General features: G+C 53.3%; 13 protein-coding genes across 13 annotated transcripts; 6 read left to right on the forward strand and 7 right to left on the reverse strand.

The window, feature by feature from the left end:
• Positions 1 to 212: 212 nt before the first annotated feature.
• PV08_08495 (uncharacterized protein) lies at positions 213 to 1,804 on the reverse strand (the record flags this gene model as incomplete). The annotated part of the gene is made up of 3 exons (XM_016382820.1): positions 213 to 1,536; positions 1,606 to 1,687; positions 1,744 to 1,804. The coding sequence occupies 3 exons, from the start codon at positions 1,802 to 1,804 to the stop codon at positions 213 to 215; spliced, it is 1,467 nt and encodes a 488-aa protein (XP_016233523.1).
• Positions 1,805 to 3,424: 1,620 nt separating this feature from the next.
• Positions 3,425 to 4,377, forward strand: PV08_08496 (uncharacterized protein; the record flags this gene model as incomplete). Its single annotated transcript, XM_016382821.1, has 2 exons — positions 3,425 to 3,740; positions 3,881 to 4,377. The coding sequence occupies 2 exons, from the start codon at positions 3,425 to 3,427 to the stop codon at positions 4,375 to 4,377; spliced, it is 813 nt and encodes a 270-aa protein (XP_016233524.1).
• A 590-nt stretch (positions 4,378 to 4,967) lies between these two features.
• Positions 4,968 to 5,841, forward strand: PV08_08497 (uncharacterized protein; the record flags this gene model as incomplete). The annotated part of the gene is made up of 2 exons (XM_016382822.1): positions 4,968 to 5,403; positions 5,738 to 5,841. The coding sequence occupies 2 exons, from the start codon at positions 4,968 to 4,970 to the stop codon at positions 5,839 to 5,841; spliced, it is 540 nt and encodes a 179-aa protein (XP_016233525.1).
• Positions 5,842 to 6,172: 331 nt separating this feature from the next.
• Positions 6,173 to 7,153, reverse strand: PV08_08498 (uncharacterized protein; the record flags this gene model as incomplete). The annotated part of the gene is made up of 2 exons (XM_016382823.1): positions 6,173 to 7,072; positions 7,142 to 7,153. 2 exons carry the CDS (start codon positions 7,151 to 7,153, stop codon positions 6,173 to 6,175), a joined length of 912 nt encoding a protein of 303 aa, XP_016233526.1.
• Positions 7,154 to 8,060: 907 nt separating this feature from the next.
• Positions 8,061 to 9,862, reverse strand: PV08_08499 (uncharacterized protein; the record flags this gene model as incomplete). Its single annotated transcript, XM_016382824.1, has 5 exons — positions 8,061 to 9,300; positions 9,349 to 9,468; positions 9,515 to 9,633; positions 9,684 to 9,733; positions 9,784 to 9,862. 5 exons carry the CDS (start codon positions 9,860 to 9,862, stop codon positions 8,061 to 8,063), a joined length of 1,608 nt encoding a protein of 535 aa, XP_016233527.1.
• Positions 9,863 to 10,099: 237 nt separating this feature from the next.
• PV08_08500 (uncharacterized protein) lies at positions 10,100 to 11,083 on the forward strand (the record flags this gene model as incomplete). The annotated part of the gene is made up of 2 exons (XM_016382825.1): positions 10,100 to 10,929; positions 10,984 to 11,083. The coding sequence occupies 2 exons, from the start codon at positions 10,100 to 10,102 to the stop codon at positions 11,081 to 11,083; spliced, it is 930 nt and encodes a 309-aa protein (XP_016233528.1).
• A 27-nt stretch (positions 11,084 to 11,110) lies between these two features.
• Positions 11,111 to 12,559, reverse strand: PV08_08501 (uncharacterized protein; the record flags this gene model as incomplete). Its single annotated transcript, XM_016382826.1, has 1 exon — positions 11,111 to 12,559. One exon carries the CDS (start codon positions 12,557 to 12,559, stop codon positions 11,111 to 11,113), a length of 1,449 nt encoding a protein of 482 aa, XP_016233529.1.
• Positions 12,560 to 12,810: 251 nt separating this feature from the next.
• Positions 12,811 to 13,941, forward strand: PV08_08502 (uncharacterized protein; the record flags this gene model as incomplete). Its single annotated transcript, XM_016382827.1, has 1 exon — positions 12,811 to 13,941. The coding sequence occupies one exon, from the start codon at positions 12,811 to 12,813 to the stop codon at positions 13,939 to 13,941; it is 1,131 nt and encodes a 376-aa protein (XP_016233530.1).
• Positions 13,942 to 14,388: 447 nt separating this feature from the next.
• PV08_08503 (uncharacterized protein) lies at positions 14,389 to 15,244 on the reverse strand (the record flags this gene model as incomplete). The annotated part of the gene is made up of 2 exons (XM_016382828.1): positions 14,389 to 15,098; positions 15,145 to 15,244. 2 exons carry the CDS (start codon positions 15,242 to 15,244, stop codon positions 14,389 to 14,391), a joined length of 810 nt encoding a protein of 269 aa, XP_016233531.1.
• An 809-nt stretch (positions 15,245 to 16,053) lies between these two features.
• PV08_08504 (uncharacterized protein) lies at positions 16,054 to 17,355 on the reverse strand (the record flags this gene model as incomplete). Its single annotated transcript, XM_016382829.1, has 1 exon — positions 16,054 to 17,355. The coding sequence occupies one exon, from the start codon at positions 17,353 to 17,355 to the stop codon at positions 16,054 to 16,056; it is 1,302 nt and encodes a 433-aa protein (XP_016233532.1).
• Positions 17,356 to 18,560: 1,205 nt separating this feature from the next.
• On the forward strand, positions 18,561 to 19,097 carry PV08_08505 (uncharacterized protein; the record flags this gene model as incomplete). The annotated part of the gene is made up of 1 exon (XM_016382830.1): positions 18,561 to 19,097. The coding sequence occupies one exon, from the start codon at positions 18,561 to 18,563 to the stop codon at positions 19,095 to 19,097; it is 537 nt and encodes a 178-aa protein (XP_016233533.1).
• A 240-nt stretch (positions 19,098 to 19,337) lies between these two features.
• On the reverse strand, positions 19,338 to 20,105 carry PV08_08506 (uncharacterized protein; the record flags this gene model as incomplete). Its single annotated transcript, XM_016382831.1, has 1 exon — positions 19,338 to 20,105. The coding sequence occupies one exon, from the start codon at positions 20,103 to 20,105 to the stop codon at positions 19,338 to 19,340; it is 768 nt and encodes a 255-aa protein (XP_016233534.1).
• A 687-nt stretch (positions 20,106 to 20,792) lies between these two features.
• Positions 20,793 to 22,337, forward strand: PV08_08507 (uncharacterized protein; the record flags this gene model as incomplete). The annotated part of the gene is made up of 1 exon (XM_016382832.1): positions 20,793 to 22,337. The coding sequence occupies one exon, from the start codon at positions 20,793 to 20,795 to the stop codon at positions 22,335 to 22,337; it is 1,545 nt and encodes a 514-aa protein (XP_016233535.1).
• Positions 22,338 to 22,492: the final 155 nt, after the last annotated feature.

Below are 22,492 nucleotides of genomic sequence, written 5' to 3' on the forward strand. Positions count from 1 at the left end.
AATATGGACAAGAGTTGGGGGACTCGTGGCAGAAGTCGAATTTGTCTGGAACTGCAACCGTGCGCCATCGTGGCAGAGATATATGATGAGATGGTGAAATGTTGATGAGATGGATTGACCCCATGAGATATTGGTGCAGCCTGACGTTTATTTGCCTTTGTCTACGAGGAGAGAGATATGCGCGCTGCTTTCCCATGGCTTCGCTCTCCTTCTCAGTCCGAAGCAGAAAATTCCCTCGTTTTGTCTCTGTCGACATGTTCTGAAAGCCCTTCGAGAACCTGTTTCACTTGCTGTGATACCAAATTCCCGTAGAGACGCGGAGTGATGTTATTGGCAATAGCCATTTCTCTCATGAAAGCGGCGACCTCCTCCACGGATGTCATGTAACTTTCCGGCAGCTGTAGCGCCGTTCCGAAGAATTCGTACAACTGGACGAGGTAGAGGCAGCAGAAGGCGATTAAAGCGTACCCAAATTCACCCATGTACCGGACATTCTCACGCCGTAGCGGCGAAATATCCACCAGGCATCGTGAAAAGGCATGCGCCGCCTGAAATGATTTCACAACCGACTCTCTGCCCAACGGGCTGAGGATTTTTCCACGTGAAGAAGTAGATTCCTCAACCACCGCTGCAGTTCGATCTTTTTCCAGAATGTACCGAGTGGCAAATGCGCTAATGAAGAAGCGAGTAGCTTGGAAGTGGAAATTCACGGCTCCATTTTTTGATATGTCGACATTTGATATGGTTACGTTGGACTCGCCACGAAGACCCCATCTTATGCCCCATACTTCTAGAGCCCCTTCCAGGTCCTCCAGAACAGCAACAATTCCCTCGACACTTATCGAGTCTGAAGGCGTACACCACCACTCGGAAAGACCGGGGGCACTTCGGCCAGCTTGCCGCCATAGTGTCTGAAGATCAACTTCGGCGAGAACGCGAGTCACTCGCGGTGGTCGGGGGATGTCTCGTAGAAAGCCGAAGGCTACAGCGGTAGTGCTGTCCTCCTGTAGTGTCGGAGGTGTCCGAGTCATCACGGAGAAGTGATGGGACATTGTCACCAGCCAAAGCCAGTACACGTACATGGAAAACGCCGACGACTTTGATATATCTGACGAAGCTCCACCTCGTACCACAATCCTAAGTCTGTCGATTGAACGGTGTAGCCCCGCTCTGAATGCGAAAGCCTCAACTGAAGACTTCAGGGTGTAGTAGTCGAGCAAGGCCGCCACTGGCTGAGACGCTCCAGAGAGTGGAAATATCTCTCCAGGAGGACAATATGCATAGAGAATGGCCAGGGCTTGCAGTTGCGTCCATAATTTGTCTCCATCCTGCGTCAAAGGGCCACGAATGGTCTCAAGGAACTCTGAGACATGGGCCAGAAGCTTCTGTCGTACATTTGTACTTCCTGAAATGAATTGCGAAGCAACATAACTTGCACAGTAAGCCAGAGGTCGTTTATAAGCGATAACATGGCGCTCATCACTGAGGTCGGCATCGTCAATGACAGGTACATAGTACAAGATCTTTTCCCGGAAACTGAAATCGTGCAAGAGAGAAAGTCAGCATCGCCTGCTGAGCGACAAACGTGGAGCAAGAGCGACCTACAACTCAATGTGCTCGACCAAAATGTTCTCTGGAATATCAATCCGATGATCCTCTGGCTCTCGCAGATGTCGATGCTGGGAACCTGAGAGAGAGTCCTGTGCGGCCACAGAGGCTAGGGTATCGAGAGGGGAAAATGACCATACCGGGGGAAGGGTCGGGCACGATATGTTTCCAACCCGGGAAATGCTAGGAGAATCATGTGCACCTGAGCTGTGTGTAGGACCCCTGGGATTCGTAAGCTTGGGCAACACCTCTGGTGGAGTCCGAGATGGAGATATTGTCGAAATGCTTCCTTGAGAAGATGTTGTCGTGTGCACGTCCTGAAGCTCGCCGACGGATGATGCTACGGGAGGCGGCCTCTTGCGCAATGAATTGGCCGGCGTTAGGCCTCTCCTGGACGGATTCACCACACATCTCCTGCTATTTTTGAGACATCTTTTGCATGGTGGCTTTTCAGCTCCCACACACCTCATCTATAAAATGGTCAGTAGATCTCTCGACCGTCTCTCCTCAGTTGGGTCACACCTTCAGCCGCCGACATGCCGCGCATGCCACGGGAGCCGACCCAAGTATAGGGTTCGCTGATGGCGCCGGGGAGGCCATGAGGACTGTCACTGTGGCATCAACATCGCGCCGTCATGCCGTCTTGAGTCGGTGGAACGAAGCAACGATATTGACCTCTTTATCATGGGTGCGGACGGCTAAAGTCGGCGATTTGGGCGATGTGCAACGAGACCCTGGTGAGGCTGAGTCATGGCTGCTGACTAACTGCAGACGGGACGCGACGCTATCTACATAAGGCCAAAGCAGAAAAGCTTCACCAATCTCAAAGACAACCTCACGACCTCGACCTCAAAATACAACTCCACTCGTGCCGCCTGGCCTGATTCCCTCGCCACGACAGAACTTTAGTCCCCGGATCGATCCAAACTTCCAACGAGAATGAATCGTTGGTTTTTCCTCTCGGCACCGACGGGAGACTGTGCAGGAACCGCGAATGTGTGACTGTCACTAGCCGGCCTCGTCTGCTCTTATATGCCAGCTTTCCCATTTTCAACAGGAGGTGGGATTGTATCCCTCGATTCTCTCACCACTCTTCGACTGGCTGGTGTTCATGGTGAAGGGAGATGTTACAGGAGGAATTGTAGGACGTCTTTCCAGGTGCTGAGTCCTGTAGGTCTGGGTTGCCATTTCACACGATGCGGATCAGATGAGTTCCTTTGATTGCTGTCTTGTGATTGACTTTCCTCTGGGGCACTAGCCTTGATATACTCCTTCTGTCGATCCTAGGTACTTGTGATGCGTGACGGCGCGGTACCGCAAGAGTTCCATCTGCCTGTAAGGGTTAATTTTTCGCTAGGTCTACTTTATTTCTCCCAGGACTTTGACAGCTTCTTGAGCGTACGATTACTCTCGAAGACTCCTAAGGGTCGATGCGGTCAAGTCGACTCAGGTGGGCCAACACCAAGCGCGAGACGAGGGTGACTAAAAGCGGCATGATCTCGCTGCCCGACTGGGGTGAACCACAGTATTGTTGACCATCGACACCTTCGGGCTGCGTCAGTTTAACATCCTGCGTCAGTTTAACATCCTGCGTCAATAAATCTCTCCAACAACTCCAGCAATCATCCAATGCTTCTCACGTCCTCGTGGCATGTCGAAGCACCATTGAAACTTCGGCGTATCTACTGATTCCGCAGATACTGATGTAATTTGCTCAGTCATCGTGCCCAAAGTCGCGGCCTGGTTCTCGCTGCCATTCCGGCTCGACCGCCACCATACACACACCGCTGCAACAGCGATTTGCACTGTAACACTGATGGACCTTCCAAAGAATTTCATTCCTCCTTCTCCTCCAGCCTCGGCTGCTTCTCCCGCACCTACAACCACCTCATTCACAGGCCAAAATCCCGATTTACCCACCCCACGTTCACATCGCTTGAGACCGGGCTCTCCCAAGGAGATTGCCCTCATCAACTACCTTGATGATAAGATACTCAGGATCACACGGAGATATGCCAAAAAGTTCAGTGATGAGATGACATCGAAAGATGACGCTCCAGGTTATACCACCTATGATGAGTTCGTCGCGGACGTAGACCCTCTCGTGGATGTTGCCTGGGTTAGTGGAACGCGTAAGTCGAATCTCTGGCGAGTATTCTCATGTGTTGTCGGTTCTTCCTCTACATGTTGGGTCTGGCGCCATCGCTCGCTGCCGTGATGTTTTTGAAATCGCACTTGATGCGACAATGCCCTAACTGTTCCACTCGAATAGCAACTCTCCAAGTCGCCTACCTGCTGTCACTAGCCGGCCTCGTCTGCTCTTATATGCCCGCTTTCCCATTTTCAACGGCAGTGTTTTATATTACCGGAAAACTTGACCGAGGCTTTACTTCGCTCCTGCAATCCTCATCAACCAACAGCCCTGATCCAGCCGCCGCTTACCATGTCTCAATGACTGAAAAGGTTCGAATAAAATCCTTGGTCGAAGAAACTCGCATAACAGCTGTGAATGTTACATCCTCCAGCGGGCTCTCAACCAAGGTCGTGGATGTTTCCGAATTGGAGACAGAAGAGGAAGAGGAAGAAGACACTGATGATACCAACCTGGAGCAAGGTCCTCAATCAAACAATATCTCAAGATCTCTTGCTCTCTCAAAGATCTACAAGCGAACTTTGGAGATTTTGGGAGATTCTTTGGATACCAGCGCGCTCCTCAGCGATCAAGAAATGAGAGATGCTCCAATGACCGAAAGAAAAGCAGAAGAATGACGGAGTATTTCCACGACTGCAGCAGAACTGCTCTTAATTGTGACCAACTCCTGTCCGAGAACCTTTCTCTGCGACCACCACTGGCCCTGCATGGCTCTCAGTTAGTCATCTGACTTCTTCCATCGATGAAGTGTCGCGGTACTTATGCTGACACTCGACCTATGACCAAACGAAACGCTTCGTTGCAAGATCTATCAACCCAACAGTCTTTCTTCACCCGCCCTCGTACAAAGCCGAGCTTTTCGATTGCAGTCGCACGTAGTATCTGGGCCGCTAACGATACTTGCGGTCTGTGACACTGGGTTGAGGCATCCAATCACATTCCGCCACGCCGGACCGCCTTACAATTTCACCGACACTATGCATTGAGCGGGCCCTATTGTGCATCCGGAACACTGGATTGATGCCCGAATAGCTTGGTATCACGCACTCACTTCACTGAGAGTGTCTGCCACCGTCTGCAGACTGAAAAATTCAATGGGGACTTCGAGGTCAAGTAGTGGGTTCATACTACCGACATGAAAAGTCGATCTGCTCGCTGTGTAAACTACCTTTCCCTCAGTTCCCTCACTCGAATTTCACGCTGCATCATGAAGCGCATCACAATTCTTCTGTTCGTACAGACAGTATTCAGTCTTGCTATCACATCAGCACCGACACTTAACAAACTTATTCGGGTCACCGCCACATCGCCTCTGTCACCAGTTCAGCATGTCACTTGGTCCACATTGACGCCCAGTGTCACTGAAATTCAGCTACCAATCATCCCTTCAGCTGTCATTACGCTGGCACCGTTGGTAGGAAATCCACTTGAACGGCGCCAACGATGTTGGGATGATCGTGGGTTTAGTGTAGACTGCGCCACATGGACAGGCTACTATTATACTTGGGGTCCGCCTGGAAATCCATATGAAGGTGGTCCTGGGGAAGGCGGTGGTGGTTCTGGCGGCAATGGCGAAGGAAGTGTGGTGGTATCTCAGAGCGACACTGGAAGGGTGCATTTGACGGCCTGGTCTCTCATTCTTGGTGTGCTATGTTTGGGAATGGCCCTTGTTCTTTGAGCTTGCCTCAGCCCTCAATTTCAAAGTCTTCTACCATGAAAACAGCGGGACTTCAAGTGAAAAAAGATTCGATCGATGCTGCAGAGAAGCTACGGGCGTTTCGGCGGAAGGCGACTATTCAATGGTTTCAGCGGAGCATTACCTGAAATGGTGTCACAGTCACCTTATGATAGCTCTCCCGTGAGCTTTTCGTTTGATTCAACAGACAATACAAATTTTCGGAAATCACATGCATCGCTTGTTCCAACTACTTTATTGTTCTTTGATTTCATTGATCCCCCGGTCTCACGCCGTCTCAGACTCAAATATTGGATTCGATCTCAACTATTTGATTCTCGAAGATCTCCATCAGAAGCACAATGAAGTCAGACCACCGCTCAAGAAAGGGGCGGCGACAAGATAGAGGGTTGCGAGGGTGTGTCTCATATTGCTTAGTGCTGTTCTGTGTTCTTGTGGTTGCAGCAACTCCTGCTCATGGACACCCAGGCCAAAGAAGCGGAGTGCATAAAGGTAAAGTAATAACATTTCAAAACAAGGACACGGCCGCTAACAGTTCCAGAAGACACTCTCGACCCCATAGTCCAAGCAATCCCAGGAGGCGGTGTGAGTGTCATGCCTACAACGCTGAGTCCTGTTGCGTCAACCGCATGGACCAGGTTCTCGTTTGATATGCCCCCTGCTGAGACAGGAGCACCAATATCATCAGAGACGCCTACGACATCTTCCGGTCTAGATTACGATACTGTTATGATGTCGTTTGAGGCCACAAGTACATGGTCAACTCGCGTGGCTTCTTTTACTTCGCAAGCTACATTCTCGGCTCCAAATCCTGTATCCACGGGAAGAACGCAAGAGTTACCGATCTCAAATTCAACAACAGACAGGCCTCTTCTGCCGACATCTTCATCAGATATCGTAAAGGCAACAGTAGCAACAACCATGCAAGATTCTTTGCCTTCGGACCTCGTGCCCCCTTCTTCCAATGGCTCCTCAGGGGTGGTCTCCTTTCCATCGCTCACGAGCTCGGTTTGGATCACCGCAACGCGTACGCAGACAGCGTACATGAACACCACGGTCGTCGTCGAATTGCCTTCAAGCGCGCGGAACCAGTCGTCCGCAAGCAGTGTGAGCGACCTAGGAGCGCTGCCGAAGATTACAGATCCGCAGGTCTTGTCGTCCCTGTCGCTGGAGTTTTCGGTCTTGCCTATCACTGCAACCGCGAACACGACGACCCAAACCACGCAGACTGCGCTGTGTACGAAGGCTGTGACCGCGACAGTGACCGTGACGGTGTCGTTGAACGCCACAGTGCAGTCTGTCATGATGCATACGCGCACAGTGACTGCTTCAGCGTTGGTTGCGCCTGGGACAACGATGGCTGGGCCCCCGTCGACTTTGCCTATGGATACGACGTCCATTATGGCTGTTACAGACACTACAAGTCTCAATAGGAGTATGACGATGCCAATGTCTTCAACAGCTGCGTTGAATGTGACGACTCCGCCGCCGCCACCGCAGCTTATGCCGAGTATGAGTATGAGCTTGAAGACGAGCTCGAGCCCGAGCCCGAGTTCGAGCCCAAGTCGGACTCCGTCTCCTACTTCTGAACCATCGTCGTCGTCGTCGTCGTATGACTTTTGGTCAGTCGTCGCAAGCTACAGATCAAAGACTGTTGCAAGTGCGTCTAGCACCGAACTACCTACTGGGACGGTCATGCGGCTACAGTCACCCTCGTCCACAACGATAACGATAACGACCAGAACAACTTCGACGTCAACGACGACTGACAAGGATCGACGATGAGTCGTGCCCAAAACCGACGGACAAGGTCATCCCCATTCGAGGTCGTCGTGTTGTCAAAATCGACAACTGGTGTTGTTGTGTCCACGGTTATTACAACGGACTTTCTGTTATTGTGTCGAAGGGTAGTTAGTCAAGACAGGTAGATGCTCCGAGATCTCTGAGAGGTACCTCAGCAATCTATGTTGGCCGGGAGGCGTACCTGCGTTATTCTGGTTCTGTGGTGCTGACGAGGACCGGGGTCACCTGCCGATAGACCACGAGGTCAAGGGCTGATACCAACAGAGTAAGGTGGTGAGTATGTGGCTACGCGCATATACATTCCTACCTACCGACTTGACGGAGAAGGTATGTGGGCTCGTACGACGCTTCACCTGGATCTTAGTCACCTGAAGTACACACGTGGGACTGAGTGTCGCCAGTTGCAGACATGGCACTGATAGCTATTATCATTTACACCCATGTGACTGAGAGCCCTGATGAGGGACTTTGTCCGTGGACGGCCAGGATCAAGGGAAGATGGTATCGTATGCTGCGACTAAGCAGAACTCCTTCAAACGCAAACGCGAGGACGAAAGTCATCTGATCGTGTGTTTGTGGATAAGAAGGTCTCAACGGACCACGACACAGACAGCATGTTTGAGCGGTTGGCTAAGGGAATTATCACAGCTCTCTAAGTAGATTTAGGATTCTGAAGCCGCAGTCTAACAGCTCATCTAGCACTGCGAACGCTGGGCCAGCACAGTCGTAGCCATTGGCCCTACCTCTCAGTTATCCGGTGGGGACAACGAACCCTTCCTCCATGTCGAAAGCCTAGCTTACTCAATCTCGCTTGTCGTCATCCTTTTTCGGCTCAAAGTTTAACTGATTGCCATTGTAGAACTGCTGGTCGCGTCTCGCACTTTCAGCGCGCTGGTCGGCCAGAGTTCGTACCCGAAAGTTCCTTGCGGAACTCTGTGGTATCGATGTCGACGCTTGTCCCCCGGCAGTGGCAGAGGCAGAGGTGTCGGCGGCAGTTTCTTGGGTGTTGTATCCTAGGAGACTCTTGACACCGCCAAAGACGGCACCGGCCGTGCCGCTGACGAGGTTGTATCCTCCGCTCACAGCGCTGCTGAGCAGTCCACCCGTGGAAGAACCGGTGTATGATTCCACGTAACCCTTGACGGGCACCATGACGAGCGTGCAACTTCCTACTATTCCGAGATTGTGGAGTTCTTGCTCCTCCTCGGCCGCCTCGATGCTGCGATTGGGCAAAGGCGTCAGGATCAGCTTGAGATTGTACGGAGCGGTGATGTTTGATTCCGCATCGACCCAGGGCCGGACGTCCTTGGATAAACTGGAAGTCGGTTGGAATGTCGAGCGGAGTGTGCTGCCGTCGAATGTGCGGACCTGGACCCTGACTTCCGTAGATCTTGGCTTCGACGGTGACGAGGACCCGGACGACGAATTGGCGATATCCCCTTGCTTGCGGAGTTCCTCGAGACGTCGACGTTCTTCGCGGTCGGCTTTTATCTGAGCTTTGATGCGGTCGCGTTCCTCTCGTTGATGCTGTTCGCGCTCGCGTTGCATCTTGATGTATTCTGATCGTTGTGCTCGTTGTCGTTCATCGGAAGGTGGGTCATTGGAAGACGTCGAGGTATCATTTCGTGGGACGGGAGGGGATTTCGCGTTGTGTATTGTCGACGTCTGCGAGGATGGGCCATTGTGCAAGGTCTGTTGAGACTGGGATGGAGTAGGAGTGGTTGAGGACCGCGTCTGGCCAGGTATTCGAAGTCCAACTGCTGGAAAACGTAGCAGTCTAGATCGTGCGTGTTCGGACAGTTCACCCTGTGCACCTGTGCGTAGTCTTTTCACCTCATCTCGAAATATCGGTATGTTGTTTATCAAGTTCAGTTGAGTCTCAAAGATGTCGGAAGGAGATTTGCCATCTTCAAGCAGTTTCTGAGTATGGTTCCGTAGAGCATCATAGGCGTTGTTCGTTATGCGTGTACCTTCAGTGACAGGCTGTAGATCGAGATATCCTGTGTGGTCTGAGGAAGACCGTTGCTCTGGCTGCAGAGTCCTGCATATAATTTAGAAGTGCATACCCTGACGAAGTTGCTGTACCTACTCCTCATGCACGGCTGACTCTTGCTCAGGCTCCTTCACACCAAACGCTCTCTTCAGGCGACTTCGAAGCTCATCGGTCGAAACCTGGCCGGACTGAATATTCTCTTGTAGTTGGGCATTCCTTCACCTGTCAGTGCTAATCCGACTCTCATTGGCGAAGCTCTCACTTGATAACAATAATCGCGGGAATACTGTCGATTGGACATATTGGGGAGAGAAAGCCAGCTTCCTGGGAGCCCGCCTCGATGCGCAGAGCAACGGCTTGTGAGGTGATCGCAGTCTTGATCTGGACGAGGTCAGAAAATGCTCTTCTCCTTCCAACTTTTACAAATTGACCGATTCCCCGTTCAAAACAGACTCCCATTCCCGACTCGCCTCTGACTGATCTATTCTGCGTTAGGCGGGGAGTTCAATAGAGCGGTACTGCAGGTCGCACCTTGGACGAAGCATAGTACTGCTTTCGACTGTTGGAGTGCCAGGCCAATGCCGCTCTGCAGGTCACCCTCGTGAAACATATCCGTTGAACGTGAGTTGGCTAGACACAGGACTTTGAAGCTTGGTGTCGCGTGGAAGGCCGCAGGATGACATACATTAGGTTTGCATAACGATGCTGATATTTGGTGGAGAGATGGGGAGATCAGCGACTCCAAACTCGGGTCGGGGAATTTCGATGCAAAGCAGTAGGAGAACGAGTCCTCGCTTGTAGTTCACGATTCTACCTACACCTTCTGGATCGCGTCCACACAGCAGACATGGCCAAACATGATTTTAACATGCTACGTGGGATGCTGTCAAGGTGCCGAAGACCTGCTAATGGCCTCCCAAAGTCCCCTGCCCGCAATGTCATGACGAGAAAACCACCTCCGAGCCACGACAATCCAGATTTCGTCTCGATCGTGGATGCGCCAGCAAAGATTGTCTCAGTCAGCCAGAAGCACTCAAAAATAGGCCTTGCCGTGCTCGCGCTCATTCCGATCACGGCTTTTTGTCTGGGAACATGGCAGATTCAGCGACTCGACTGGAAAACGAAACTGATTGCGAAGTTCGAGGATCGGCTTGTCCGACCACCCCTTCCACTTCCACCGAGAATCGATCCGGACGCAATCCACGAGTTCGATTATAGACGAGTATATGCTACAGGGAGGTTCAGGCATGACAAGGAGATGTTGATTGGGCCCCGTATGCAGGACGGAAAGGATGGGTTCATGGTCATCACACCGTTTGAACGAGAAGGCGGGAGCACAATTCTCATTAATCGAGGCTGGATCAGCAAAGACAAGAAACATCAACAAGACCGAGATCCGGCGTCACTCCCTCAGGGTCAAGTGACGGTGCAAGGACTGCTTCGAGAACCTTGGAAGAAGAACATGTTTACACCACCGAATGCCCCAGAGAAAGGCAAGTTTTATTTCCCGGATGTCGCTCAGATGGCTCGGGTCTCAGGTGCTGAGCCAATATGGATCGAAGAGACTATGACTCCGAATCTGCTAGTGAGCTGGGATCGAGAAGCAAAGGGCATTCCTATTGGAAGAGCCGCAGAAGTCAATCTCAGAAACACTCATTTCCAGTATATATTCACATGGTAAGCCTGTCTTATTTGGGAGCTCGAGGGGATCATTTCTCATCAAGTCATTAGGTACTCATTATCTGCCGCCACCACGGTCATGATGTGGATGCTTCTCAAAAAGAAACCTGTGGATAGAGCCCGACGAGTACGGCACGTCACCAATTGGTGATAATCCAACAGGAAACCATCCATCAAGTCACAGTTCATTCTCCTCGAACTCGCCCAACGCTTCCTTTGGGAGCAGCTCGCGAGCAGCTTTATGGAGCTCACCGTCGGCCTGAAGTACCCTTTGTCGCTGCATCAGCATAAGAACGTCACTACGATCAACTCGCTTTTTTCGCCGAGCATGGTTGGAATAGGCAGCAAGGTCTTCGCCGATCTGTTCAAAGAACCATTCTGTGGCTTGCTCCAGGGCCTTCATGTGGTCTTTTCCAAGCTTGGGTTTACGATTACCAAGTCGTGCCTGGGCATCAATGGCAACCCTTTTCATCAGGCTGGCTGGGAGTCCAGGGACCATCTCCCCATGCCGTGTCATCTTGACCCTTTTTCGACGGTTTTGCGGCGCTAGCGACAATTCAGGCGCTTCTATGCTGGATTCTAGTTGTAACGACGCCTCTTCCAGACCAGGTGATGCCTCCGTCGCCGTGATATCGTTTGAAGCCCGCACAGGCGGTGTCCCTGCCAGTGCTATGGCCGGATTTCTGTTGGCACTGTTGGCAGCCACGTCTGTGTCGACCACCAGCTCGAACTGGAAGCTTTGGTCCAAATCTGGAATATTCATAGTGCTCTCTTCAATTGCAGGCGGGGTTGGAGACTTCTGCAATTGATTCAAGTGTTCTGTCTCTCCACCAACGTCAAATGATCCATCTTCAAAAGCTATCTCTGCGTACGGAGGCACTAATTTCCCGGCATTTGTCTGGTCCTGAAAGCCGGATTCTCTGCGGATTTCTAGTTCGGAGCCAAAGTCACTCATTCTAAGACTGCCGAAACTGTACCGTGAGAGCCGGCCGGTGGGCTCCTCGCTAATTGCCCTTCTTCCGATTTCAGTCAGAATCGTATGTTCATCGTCATCGTCGGCATCGTTTTGTTGATGGGCACCGAAAGCAGATATTCTGGATATCCTACGATCAGTATCTTCGTGAGACTGAGGAGCCGCTGCGAAGTCAATAGATTGGAAAGTGATCGATGGGTCATGGTGGTTTTGGTGATCGCTGTCGTCATCGTCGCCTGGTAGTATTGACGGCGTCGGTGGAACCGGCAGCTCGCTGTCCTCCTCTTCCTCTTGTGTAGGCTGTGGGATCTCATCCAGACTGTCATCCACATCCAAGAACAATCGCGACCTCTTCAACCCATCATCAGTCGTTTCGGCTTGATCAGATTCCCGGTTTTCCTTGCCTCGCGCAGTCGCAGGTGTGGGTACAGTTTTCCTCGTCAGCGGTGCTGTAATCTTAGCGAGGCGCCGCAAGATTCCTCTAGCAGAATCTGGCCGTAAGTCCTCGCTCAAAGCTCTTCTTTTCCGATGCGATCGTGTCATCGCGCCGCTTCGCTGTTGGAGGGCGTAGAGGGCATGCGGTGTTGAGGGAGCATGTCTGGCTGGTGTCTGGGAATTGAACAATTCGGCCAAGGGCCGTTTTCGCGAAGACATGCTGATAGAGCGTGGTCTCTATAGTCAAGTAGTAGTTGTGCTGAGGGAGTACGAGTGTCGTTGCGTTGGTGTTTATAGTGATCTCCTCACGCGTCTGGGCCTCGGGAGTGCAGCGCGCAGTCACGTGTCTCTGCTTGTCCGGCCGGTGCTCCATCTCCACCTAAAAGTTGTTGATGCCATCTGCCCCAAGGTGCTATTTCTTTGTACTCTCGCACATTCTGTTCACAGCTGTCAATTGCGTTCAAGCGATCATGCACAGGGCTCTTGGAGGGCACAAGCGCAAATCCTATCAGGCTGCTCAATTTTGTGCCAGGTGTATCAAGGCAAAGAGCCATACGGATTCCAAGCCGCAGGTCAATCGTCCAGAACAAAGGGATGGTGATCCAATATCGGGAGCTAGTAGCGTAGCTCCTCCAGAGCGAGACCCTTTCGACTATCTTAGAGGTCGTAGACTGAAAACACACGATGGGCCCTGGAATAGCTCCAACATGCATATGCTTTCCAGAGCCTTGTCTGCTCACCTGAGCATAGCGCCTGCACAACGGACAAGAGTTCTGCCTGGTTTCCACCAAGTATCGGGCAATGATGCTATCCCCGAGCATCTGCTCTGTGACGATGGAGCAGACGCTCGATACTCTCCCGGGCCAGACTGGAAATTCAGAGTTTGGGCTGGTGGTCAGATGGCATTCAACGTCCCCTGGACGAGGCTCGACATGGCCAGTACTGTGCTTCCCAACGAACTGGTGCTTGCCACTCGAGTTATTGGCGACCTCAACTCAGATCATGCCAAAGTCAAGGTCACCATAGGCAGAAGCTACTTTTCAGAGTTACATGGGGGCAATTTCCCAGCTATCACCGAAAAGAAGTATCTTTTCTTCATGCGAAGCATTCCACCCTCGTTGCAGTCTGTGGATATCCAGCGCAGGTTCCAACCACCAGCCAATCCATTTCATGTTGAAACCATGACACCCTCATCCACGCTACTCTTCCGTTTCAGTGCACTCACGATGAACGACCATAAGATTCATCTAGATACTGAATATACACGGCGAGTGTATGGAATACCAAAGCTACTGGTCCAGGGTCCGCTCACTGGTGTGCTGATGTTGGAAGTTTTGAGAAAAGCCCTCTACATCTACGGAAAGGAGCAGACCGGTTTTCAGGATCGTTCATTGGTTGTAACGTACTTCAACTACAAGAACATCATGCCGCTGTTTGTCGACGAGAAGATTACCATCGCCTGCCGCAAGATCGATGGTCGGGGACCCGCGCGCTTCGGGGACAACACTCCAACGGAGACATGGAGGGTCTGGATACAAAAAGGAGAAGGCGACAACGCTACTGTAGCAGTGAAGGGAGATGCTGTCGTTTCCTTGGATTAGAGAACGTCCCGCCTGTTAAATGAACGAGTCTGACATTGACTCTCGCCTATTCGAGGTGTACGACAAACCCGTGCATACCTTGGTCACTATCCACTTGACGACGTGGAACCAATGTGAGACAGTCTACACCGCGTAGTCTCCAAGAAAACCGAAATGCGGTTAACTCTTGGATGCCTCTCATCTGTGCTTGAGAACTCTTCCTGTCAGAACCATGATCTGGGACTCTCCGCCCAGCTATCTTTGATCCGGCAACAGAAACATTATGACTTGAGACCGACTTCTCGGATAGTCCTCACTCTGTGCAGTCTTCCATGGCACCTCCAAGTAAACGAGCAATCATAGGCTTCGTCGCTCTTGCAACAGCCTCCGAACCTCAGGAAGCGTCGCTCCTTGAACGTTGAGCAGCCCATTGGACTGCGTCGTTCCGTGACCATGACCAATTCATGTTCACCACCCAACCCAGCTTCTATTCTGTGGTTGCATCATGTCGATTGTGATTCCGGATGCCTTCAACCAATCTAGACGCCGTCTAGTCAGCCGCGCCTCTTCTTCTAGAGTGTCTACTTGCTTCAGCCGGTTCATCAGATCACCGGACTCGAGCGATTTCTTGACCGTGGCTCGCACACCTCTGCTTGCATATTCTCGAAGCACTGCAAGCTTTGTCTGAAAGGACTCCTTGTCGAGAGTTACCAGGCCCGTCAGCGTTAGATTCTTCTCTGCCAGCCAGGCTCGCAGTAGACTATGGAGCCTCAGAGCACCGAATTGCACTTTTTCGAAGTATAAGCTGTTAGGCTCGTTGAGGAGAGAACCAAAGGTCTCGTCATAAGTTCCGATGGGCTGGATCGAGGTAACCTTTCTCACTCGCTCTGGAAAGTATCTGCTCACTGGGAGGATAGTGTCGAAGTGACCATATTGCGCATTTGCTAGGTCGATCACGACGCCTTCGCACTTGCCCTTCAGAGCCGCAACAAACATATGGTGACTGAAGACTCTTTCATCGCCCAAGCCATTTCCTGCAGGTGGTCCACCCGTCAAGGAACAGAGAGTATTGCTAATCTCTGTGTACCTGCTTTGGCCATGCTTTCGATTATAGCACAATAACTTCCGCTTTCGTCCTTGCACACTGACGGTCACTTCCTCGACTTTCAAGGAGATTACTGCCCATGTTTAGCGAACGAAAGCATGGAGGAATTGGCCACTTACCGGTGAAGAGCTCTTGGACGAACTTCCTCATGTGAAACAGCGCATCACCACATGCCCCATAATCGAGGATTGCCTGCTTGACTTGTTCATCTTGGAACATGTGATGTGGGAGCCAAGCGAGGTAGCAAGAAGCGTGAATGAGAGGAGAGCGAACAGCAAGAGGATGGAGGGGAGTAGACGGCAAAAGCAACAGAGGCGGGCAGCGGCAGGAGAGGTGACCGGCGCAATGGTGAATGTCAAAACCAGGCGGGAGTGAAGTCTTGGGGTAGAGTGCAGATAGACATTGAGATCTCTCTCTTGTCAACGCGTGGCAGTAAACGGGTTTGTCTACTTCATCGCTGCCTTGCCGCTTCGACGCAGCTTCACTGATCACTGTTTCCGCTCGAGGCTATACTAGGTGTCTATTCCCCAAGTTGAGTTTCGGAGTGCGTAACCAACGATACCATTGACTATCTACTGCATGCGTGCCCTCTTTTCTTTCTCGACGCCGGCACCAGGGCGGATGCCCAAAAAAAAAATATAATCCACTGATCACCCGATACAATACACAGGCACTTTTCGGGTTTCCATCCTCGCCTCGTTTTCGTATGCAACCCGCCGATGAATGGCTCAACCACCGATAGATACGTAAAGTACACAAAGCGTCTAACTAGGTACTTTCCGTCCATCATGTAAAGTGACGATGCCCGAGGAAGAAGATCCCCCCTAGCAAGGGTAATTGAATCCCCGAGCAAACATGCAGGGCTCAGCAGAGCAGCGCCCCGAGTTGACAACACCCTTTTGGGTAGGTAGAGATAAAGGTAGGTAGGTAGGTAGGTAGGTAGGTAGGTAGGTAGGCAGTAGGTACTCGAGTTAGAACAGGCCAACAGGCCGGCGTCCCGGTGTCCGTCTCCCAGTTTCAGTTTTACTTCAGACATGCTTCCAGCCGTTCCAGATCAAAATGTGGGTTTCGTCAATGATGCAAAGCTCGCCGGACTCTTCCCTCGTCTCGAGGGAGTGCTCGCCCTCGTCCTTCCACTGCTGGACTCTACGCTCGACGTCCTTCATCGTGTGCGTCGTGGCGGGGAGAAGGTTTCGGAGGACCCGGTTGGCCCAGACCCCCTTTACGTACTGCGCGGCGGAGACGAACGTCCGCTCCGGCCCGTCGTGTGTCATGTTGTAGGCGGGGATGGTGTAGCCGACGCGCACGGCCGGGTTCACGTAGACGCCCTTCTCGCCGCCCAGCTTCCGCGTCGCCATGTCGGTGTGGATCAGGCAGCACTCGCTGGCCTCGAGGTGCTTGCTGGCCAGGCTGTCGCCGAGCGCGCGGAAGCGCAGGCCCTCGTAAAAGGGCGCGGCGTCCATGGCGATCATGCCGTTCCAGCACGACTGCACCTTGGCGGCGCGGCCGGCCAGGAGGGCGTCGCGCGAGTCCCGCGACCTGAAGTAGGGGAACTTTGTGTGGATGGTGCCGTAGCCGTCGGCGTCGCGCAGCGCGAACGTGTCGTAGTAGTCCGGCGGGTAGTGGAAGTCCAGGGCGCACGCGGCCGAGTACGACCCCTGGTTCGTGGCCAGGAGGGAGAGCACGTCCGGCGGCCGGAAGACGACGTCGTTGAGGAACAGGACCTTGTCGAACGTCTGCGGCTGGAGCGCCGACGACTGCAGCGCGAACATGGGCTCGAGGGACTTGTTGCGCAGCCGCGCGAGGTACGGGATGCGGCGCATCTCCTTGCCCACGCCGACTGTCGTCGTCTGGATCCAGCCCGGCCGCGGGTTGCCTTGCACGTCGAGGGGCCCGGCGTTGATCTCGTCGGCGTGCGTGGTGTGGTCGAGCACGATGGTGCGCGGGATGTTGCTCTCCCCGAGCACCGAGTCGAGAACTTTCAGAATCTCCTTGGTGTTGTCGAGGCTGCCCGACTCGTAGATCGATATGTACACATTCTCTTTGCCCAGTGCGCCGACCAGGTCGAGCAGCGCCTGGCCCCAGCGGTCGTGTATCACGGCGGCGTTCGTCCAGAACTGAGCGACGATGAAGACCTTTTGGTTCTGCACCGGCGAAGGGAGCGTCGCGAAATCGCCGTACGTGTGGGACAGGAGACTGCGGGAGAACTCGCGGTAGTGCTTGAGGATCGTGAGGAGGTCGTAAGTCAGCAGTGCCACGATGGTGTATAGTAACGCATACAGTATGCGGCGCTGCCGTGAGCGACGGCTGCGGTATGCCCTCAGGATCATGGCGAGGACTTGTAGGCAGCGTGTCTGCTTTTGCTTGCGCTCTCCATCGATGCCTGTGATGTTTGCAACCGCAGGGGCATCACGAAGAGAGGGCGAGGACAACGGGCAGATAAAAAGAAAAGCCCCCAACCAAGGGTGAAGGCTGAAGTTGACATGTCTTGGACCGTCAGTCTGTGGGTTTTCCAAGCGGCCCCGTCGCCGCGAAAATTGCATGACAGCTGTTATTAGTGTGTGTCTGGATACATGTACGTATATCAATTTATATCATTGATCACTAGCAGTGTTCGATCACGTCTACTACTGGTCTCTCCAGAGCGATCATGGTCTGAGTTCCTTGAGATGATCTGCTTGTCTCTAAGATTGTGAGTGGTTCAGGCCAACGACTTCCAGCTGTGACGCAGCACGCGAGCAGATACCGGATGAGGGATACAACACGCACGAGAAGCCACCAATTGATCTATCGCAGGGACCGTGCTATGGACGGCTACACACATTGCGTGGGTGCCCTGGACCAGGAAGCAGCAGCTGAGCGCGCGGTATATGGCATGGTAGCAAACCATTTGGTGCTAGCATGTGAGCCAATGGTCGCCTGATCGGCCAGTCAGTTAGAGTCGTCGTGAGCAACACAAGATCTGGCTTTGAGCAAAGATGGCTCTCATGGCATTGACTGTGGTTCCATCGAGTGCTTGTAAGGCACCACAGACCCAGGCGTCGGCCGACTACAGTAAACCCCCGGAAATTCCAAAGCTGACGACGAGGGTGGGTAGGATGTCAGCGCCAAAGAGAGGAAGATGTGAAAATACGGGACTGGAAGATTTGGCCACTGGTAGAATCATGAAAGAGAATCAGGTCATACGCAATTCAGGGCAGGAGACACAAACGAGAGAGGTACGAGGATGACGACGACGACGACGACTTCCTCAGCAATCAACACCTCACACCTCAACGCCTCTCGGCTGCTCACAATTCTATCTCGACCCAGACCAGCGGCACTGACAGACAGAAGGAAGCACCAAGTCCTGCAGGCAGCCTACATGCTCAACACTCCCATCGTCATCCAACTCACATCCAGTGGCTTCTTCATTATCTCGCAGTGCTACAGCCAGCCCCCAATTGACCACGCTTTTCCCTTGCACTTCATCGGATCAAGACCAGCTGGTTCCCTCCCCAGATCTTGCTCAACTGCACTGGCGTAATCCTCGAAAATGAGATTCAACATCCTCGTCCTCGTGCTATCGGCTTTTGCCATGCTCACCGAGGCATATGTCGCTTCCACCGGGACAAAGAACCTCAACTTGAACAACGATCAGATTGCACAGAACGCCTCTGCTGCCACAGCACAACTCCAGCTCAACATCGATCCCGACATAACCAACCCCAATTGCGGTGGAATATACCCTGCCAACATCAATGTGAAATACGGACCTGATCCATTCTACCTGTCGGATGAGTGCCGGGCAGTGCTGAGTTGGCTTGGTGGAAACGACGGCAAGCAGGACGTCGATATCGTGTGGACATGCACTGGTCAAATGACAGCTGGTCCGGGAGACCGCAACACCTATATCATCCTGAATACTGCGCCCAACGTTGTCTTCTCTGGGAGCGGTGGTAATCAGCAGATCGGCGCATACATGGAGATACATAGACTTTCCGATGGCTTCTTCACCACGGCAGCTGTATATCTCCAAGCCAAAACCGACCCTGCTGATAACAAAGCGACTTTCCAGTTTATCTTCTGCTGAAGATAGAGAGTCCGAGAGTCGAGGGACTTGGCATTTGATGAGAAAGATGACTGGTAAGAGCCGGATGGTTGAACAACTGTTACAGAAGGACTGCAGAGAGTATGAGGAGGAGTCGAGAGTTGCCCGGGGCGGAAGGATCCATGAAGAATGAAAGTGTATGTTTTTGAACAACTTGTTCCTTCTTAGCCTCATTGGTCTTGTAGTTTTTCGGCTTCATCATGGTTGCCGTCCAAAGCCCCTTCATACAAGCTTATCAAGTAGCTGCCGTCTTCTTCGATCTACCAATTCCTCTTGGACTTCCTCAAGCGTCGGTAGCCGCCAGGGCACTCCATCACCCGTATCACCAGGTAAAGGCTCCCATTCGTCGTCTGCTTCGTCGTCCCCATCGGCCAGCTTCGATATCCTCTCGACGGCCTCTTTCTCCTTTCTGCGTTCGTACTTTAGGAGACTCCCATCTTCCTCGTCCAGGCCGAAGCCAAAATACCTCGCGTCGAGATTCTTCCGGCTGATGTCCTGTCCCTGTCGGAGTTTGCTTGCGTCTTCGTCTCCCTCGTCCCCGTGCACTCGCCTCTTCGCGGCCCGCTCAAACATTTCCTTGACGCCCGGCAACTCCCTCGCCCGGCCAAAGTACCTGTACCCTTTGCCGCCGCCGGGGACCTCTCGCCCCTGGTCGTCGAACACGGTGCCCCCGCCTCGCATGTAGTTCGGCCCGCCGAGCTCTCTTATTCTCCGCTCCCAGCCCCATTTCTCCTTCATGAGTTTGTTGATCTCGTCGTTCAGGTCGCGCACCTGGAAATCCGACAGGCTCTCGTCCTGGATCTTTGTGACCTTGCGCGAGATTTCCTTGAGGATCTGGCCTCGCCATTTCTCGCACACGGGGATGGTGCTGATGGTGCTCGGCGCCTTGGGCCGCCGCTGGCCCGCGGTCGGCAGGAGTCCGGATTCTGCGGCCTGCGCGGCGCGGAACCGGAAGAGCATCGACTGCGCCTTTTCCGAATTGCGCGCCATGGTGGTGAGCCGGGGGGGGGGGGGGGGGGGGGGGGGTTTGTTGTTAGAAAAGATCGAGCTCCTCGGGCAGGGTTTGTTTTTATGATGTTTGATGAGAGGTATAGAGAATGTTATTTTAACTTTGTCGCGCGCGGATGCAGTGGTCTTGCGAGGTGGTTGAGGGTTCGCGCGGAGGGTAGTGTTGGAGCGCGGTAGAGAACAAGCCCAAGGACATCCAAGGGTGAGCCGAGCGATCGTGGAACGACGTAAACAGGCCAAAAGCCCTACCCTAGACGAAGAAGCTGGAGGCAGGCGTAGAGACAAGTAGAGTAAGAAAGGAAGTGATAGATTTGAGGTTGGCGTCGCTCCGGGAGGGAAAAAATAATGCGGAGATCGTTCGAGATTCGCATGCAACAGATTTTGGGAGTTGGAGACGAGAGCACGGATTGTTGTAAAAGAACACACACCCTCCTAATGACGGTTCAATGAGTATCTTTTGCCTTTTGCTGTAGATACATCCTAGAGAGGGTCATCGACTTCGAATATCCTCTACATTTCATGGTATACAACGAGGTGTAGAGTAGAGCGGAGTGGCCTGCGTGTGTCGCTCCCTGAGAGGAGGAGGAGAAAAGGAAGCAGAAAAGTGTTACGATACAAGCGTCTCATTTGGGCAGAGATAAAACGCAGGCTTCCTAAACCGCGATCACCATGTCACAATGGGTCCAGCGACATGCATCTACGACGGTGCAGCTGAGCGTCGCTGCGGCTCTGGGGGCGATTGCGGCCACGTCCATAATCTTCACGGCGACGTCGATACGGCGCCGGCGGATCACCGAGGAGCTCAAAGCCTCGATCCCCGAGCTATCCCGCGAGCACCACGCGACGCAGTTGACGGAATACGGCGGTGCCCTGCGGCCGAGCATCACGGACAAGGAGGACGAACGGTCGGCGAAGATCGCGGCGCGCGCTCGCAAGGGCGAGTACGACGAGGAACTCATACTCGAACAACTGGCGCGGAACAGGGTGTTTCTGAAAGACGAAGGGCTGGCGAAGCTGCGTGATGCCTTTGTCGTCGTCGTCGGGCTGGGCGGGGTGGGCAGCCACTGCGTCGCGGCGCTGGCGAGGAGCGGCGTGTCGCGCATCCGCATCATCGACTTTGACCAGGTCACGCTGAGCAGTTTGAACAGACACGCGCTGGCGACGCTGGCGGACGTCGGCACGCCCAAGGTCCACTGCGTTCGAAAGAGGCTGGAACAGATTTGCCCGTGGACCCGGATCGACTGCCGGAACGAACTGCTCGGTTCGAACACCACGGAGGCCTTGCTCGCGAAATGGGACTACGAAGTCAGGGACGGCGAGGACTGCAAGGAGCCCGACTGGGTGGTGGATGCGATCGACAACATCGACTCCAAGGTCGGGTTGCTGCACTACTGCGCCATGAAGGGAATCAAAGTCATCAGCTCGATGGGCGCGGGTTGCAAGAGCGACCCCACGAGGATACAAGTCGGGGACATCTCGACGAGCACCGACGATCCCCTGTCCAAGTCCACGAGGCGCAGACTGAGGATGAAAGGCGTCAAGGACGGTATTCCGGTGGTGTTCTCTACGGAGAAGCCCGGGGAAGGAAAGGCTGAATTACTCCCGATCGCGGATGAAGAGTACAACAAGGGGAACGTGGACAAACTGGGTGTCCTGCCTGATTTCCGGGTCAGGATCCTGCCAGTACTCGGGACGATGCCGGCCGTGTTTGGATACACGGTTGCAAACCATGTGATTTGTAGTATCGCGGGATACCCGATGGACTATCGGGTAGGAGACAAGGGTCGCGAGAAGATGTACGAGGGTATCTTGGCTGGCCTGCAGGCTGTCGAGGAGCGCCTCGTCAGGACCACCGACGGCCAGGTCACAGTGGGTCTACGGATCCCCGTCAGTCGCGACGACGTCGCGTATCTCGTCGAAGAAGTCTTCCGAGGCAAGAGTGTCGTGTCGGGTTTGATAAGTCGACTTGCCCTGATCAGATGGAGGAAACCCGAAGGTGGTTTCCGCATCGACGAGTCGTATCTGAAGGAAGGCCAGAAGATGATCAAGCTGCCCATCGCGGATCTCGTCTTGATGACGAGAGAAGAGGCACAGAGACACGAGAAGGAGATTCTTCGTGGAAGCACCGCACCCGAGGACTATTACGAGCCGGAGGTCGTCAATACGGTCGAACGCAGACGTCGCGAACAAATCTCATATGAGAGATATCGATAAGATTCGTTGCATCCCGGATTCCTTTTCGCTACAGAACAACCCAGACACTCTGTTTACAAGGGGGCTCCTTGCCACGGCGCAAACCCCCCATGGCTACGTGGCAGGGCCTGGGATAATGCAACCCTGAGCAGAGTAAAGTTGTGGCTTCTACCGCT

This window comes from Exophiala spinifera (assembly GCF_000836115.1).
Source record: "Exophiala spinifera strain CBS 89968 unplaced genomic scaffold supercont1.6, whole genome shotgun sequence".
Taxonomy (NCBI): Eukaryota; Fungi; Ascomycota; class Eurotiomycetes; order Chaetothyriales; family Herpotrichiellaceae; genus Exophiala; species Exophiala spinifera.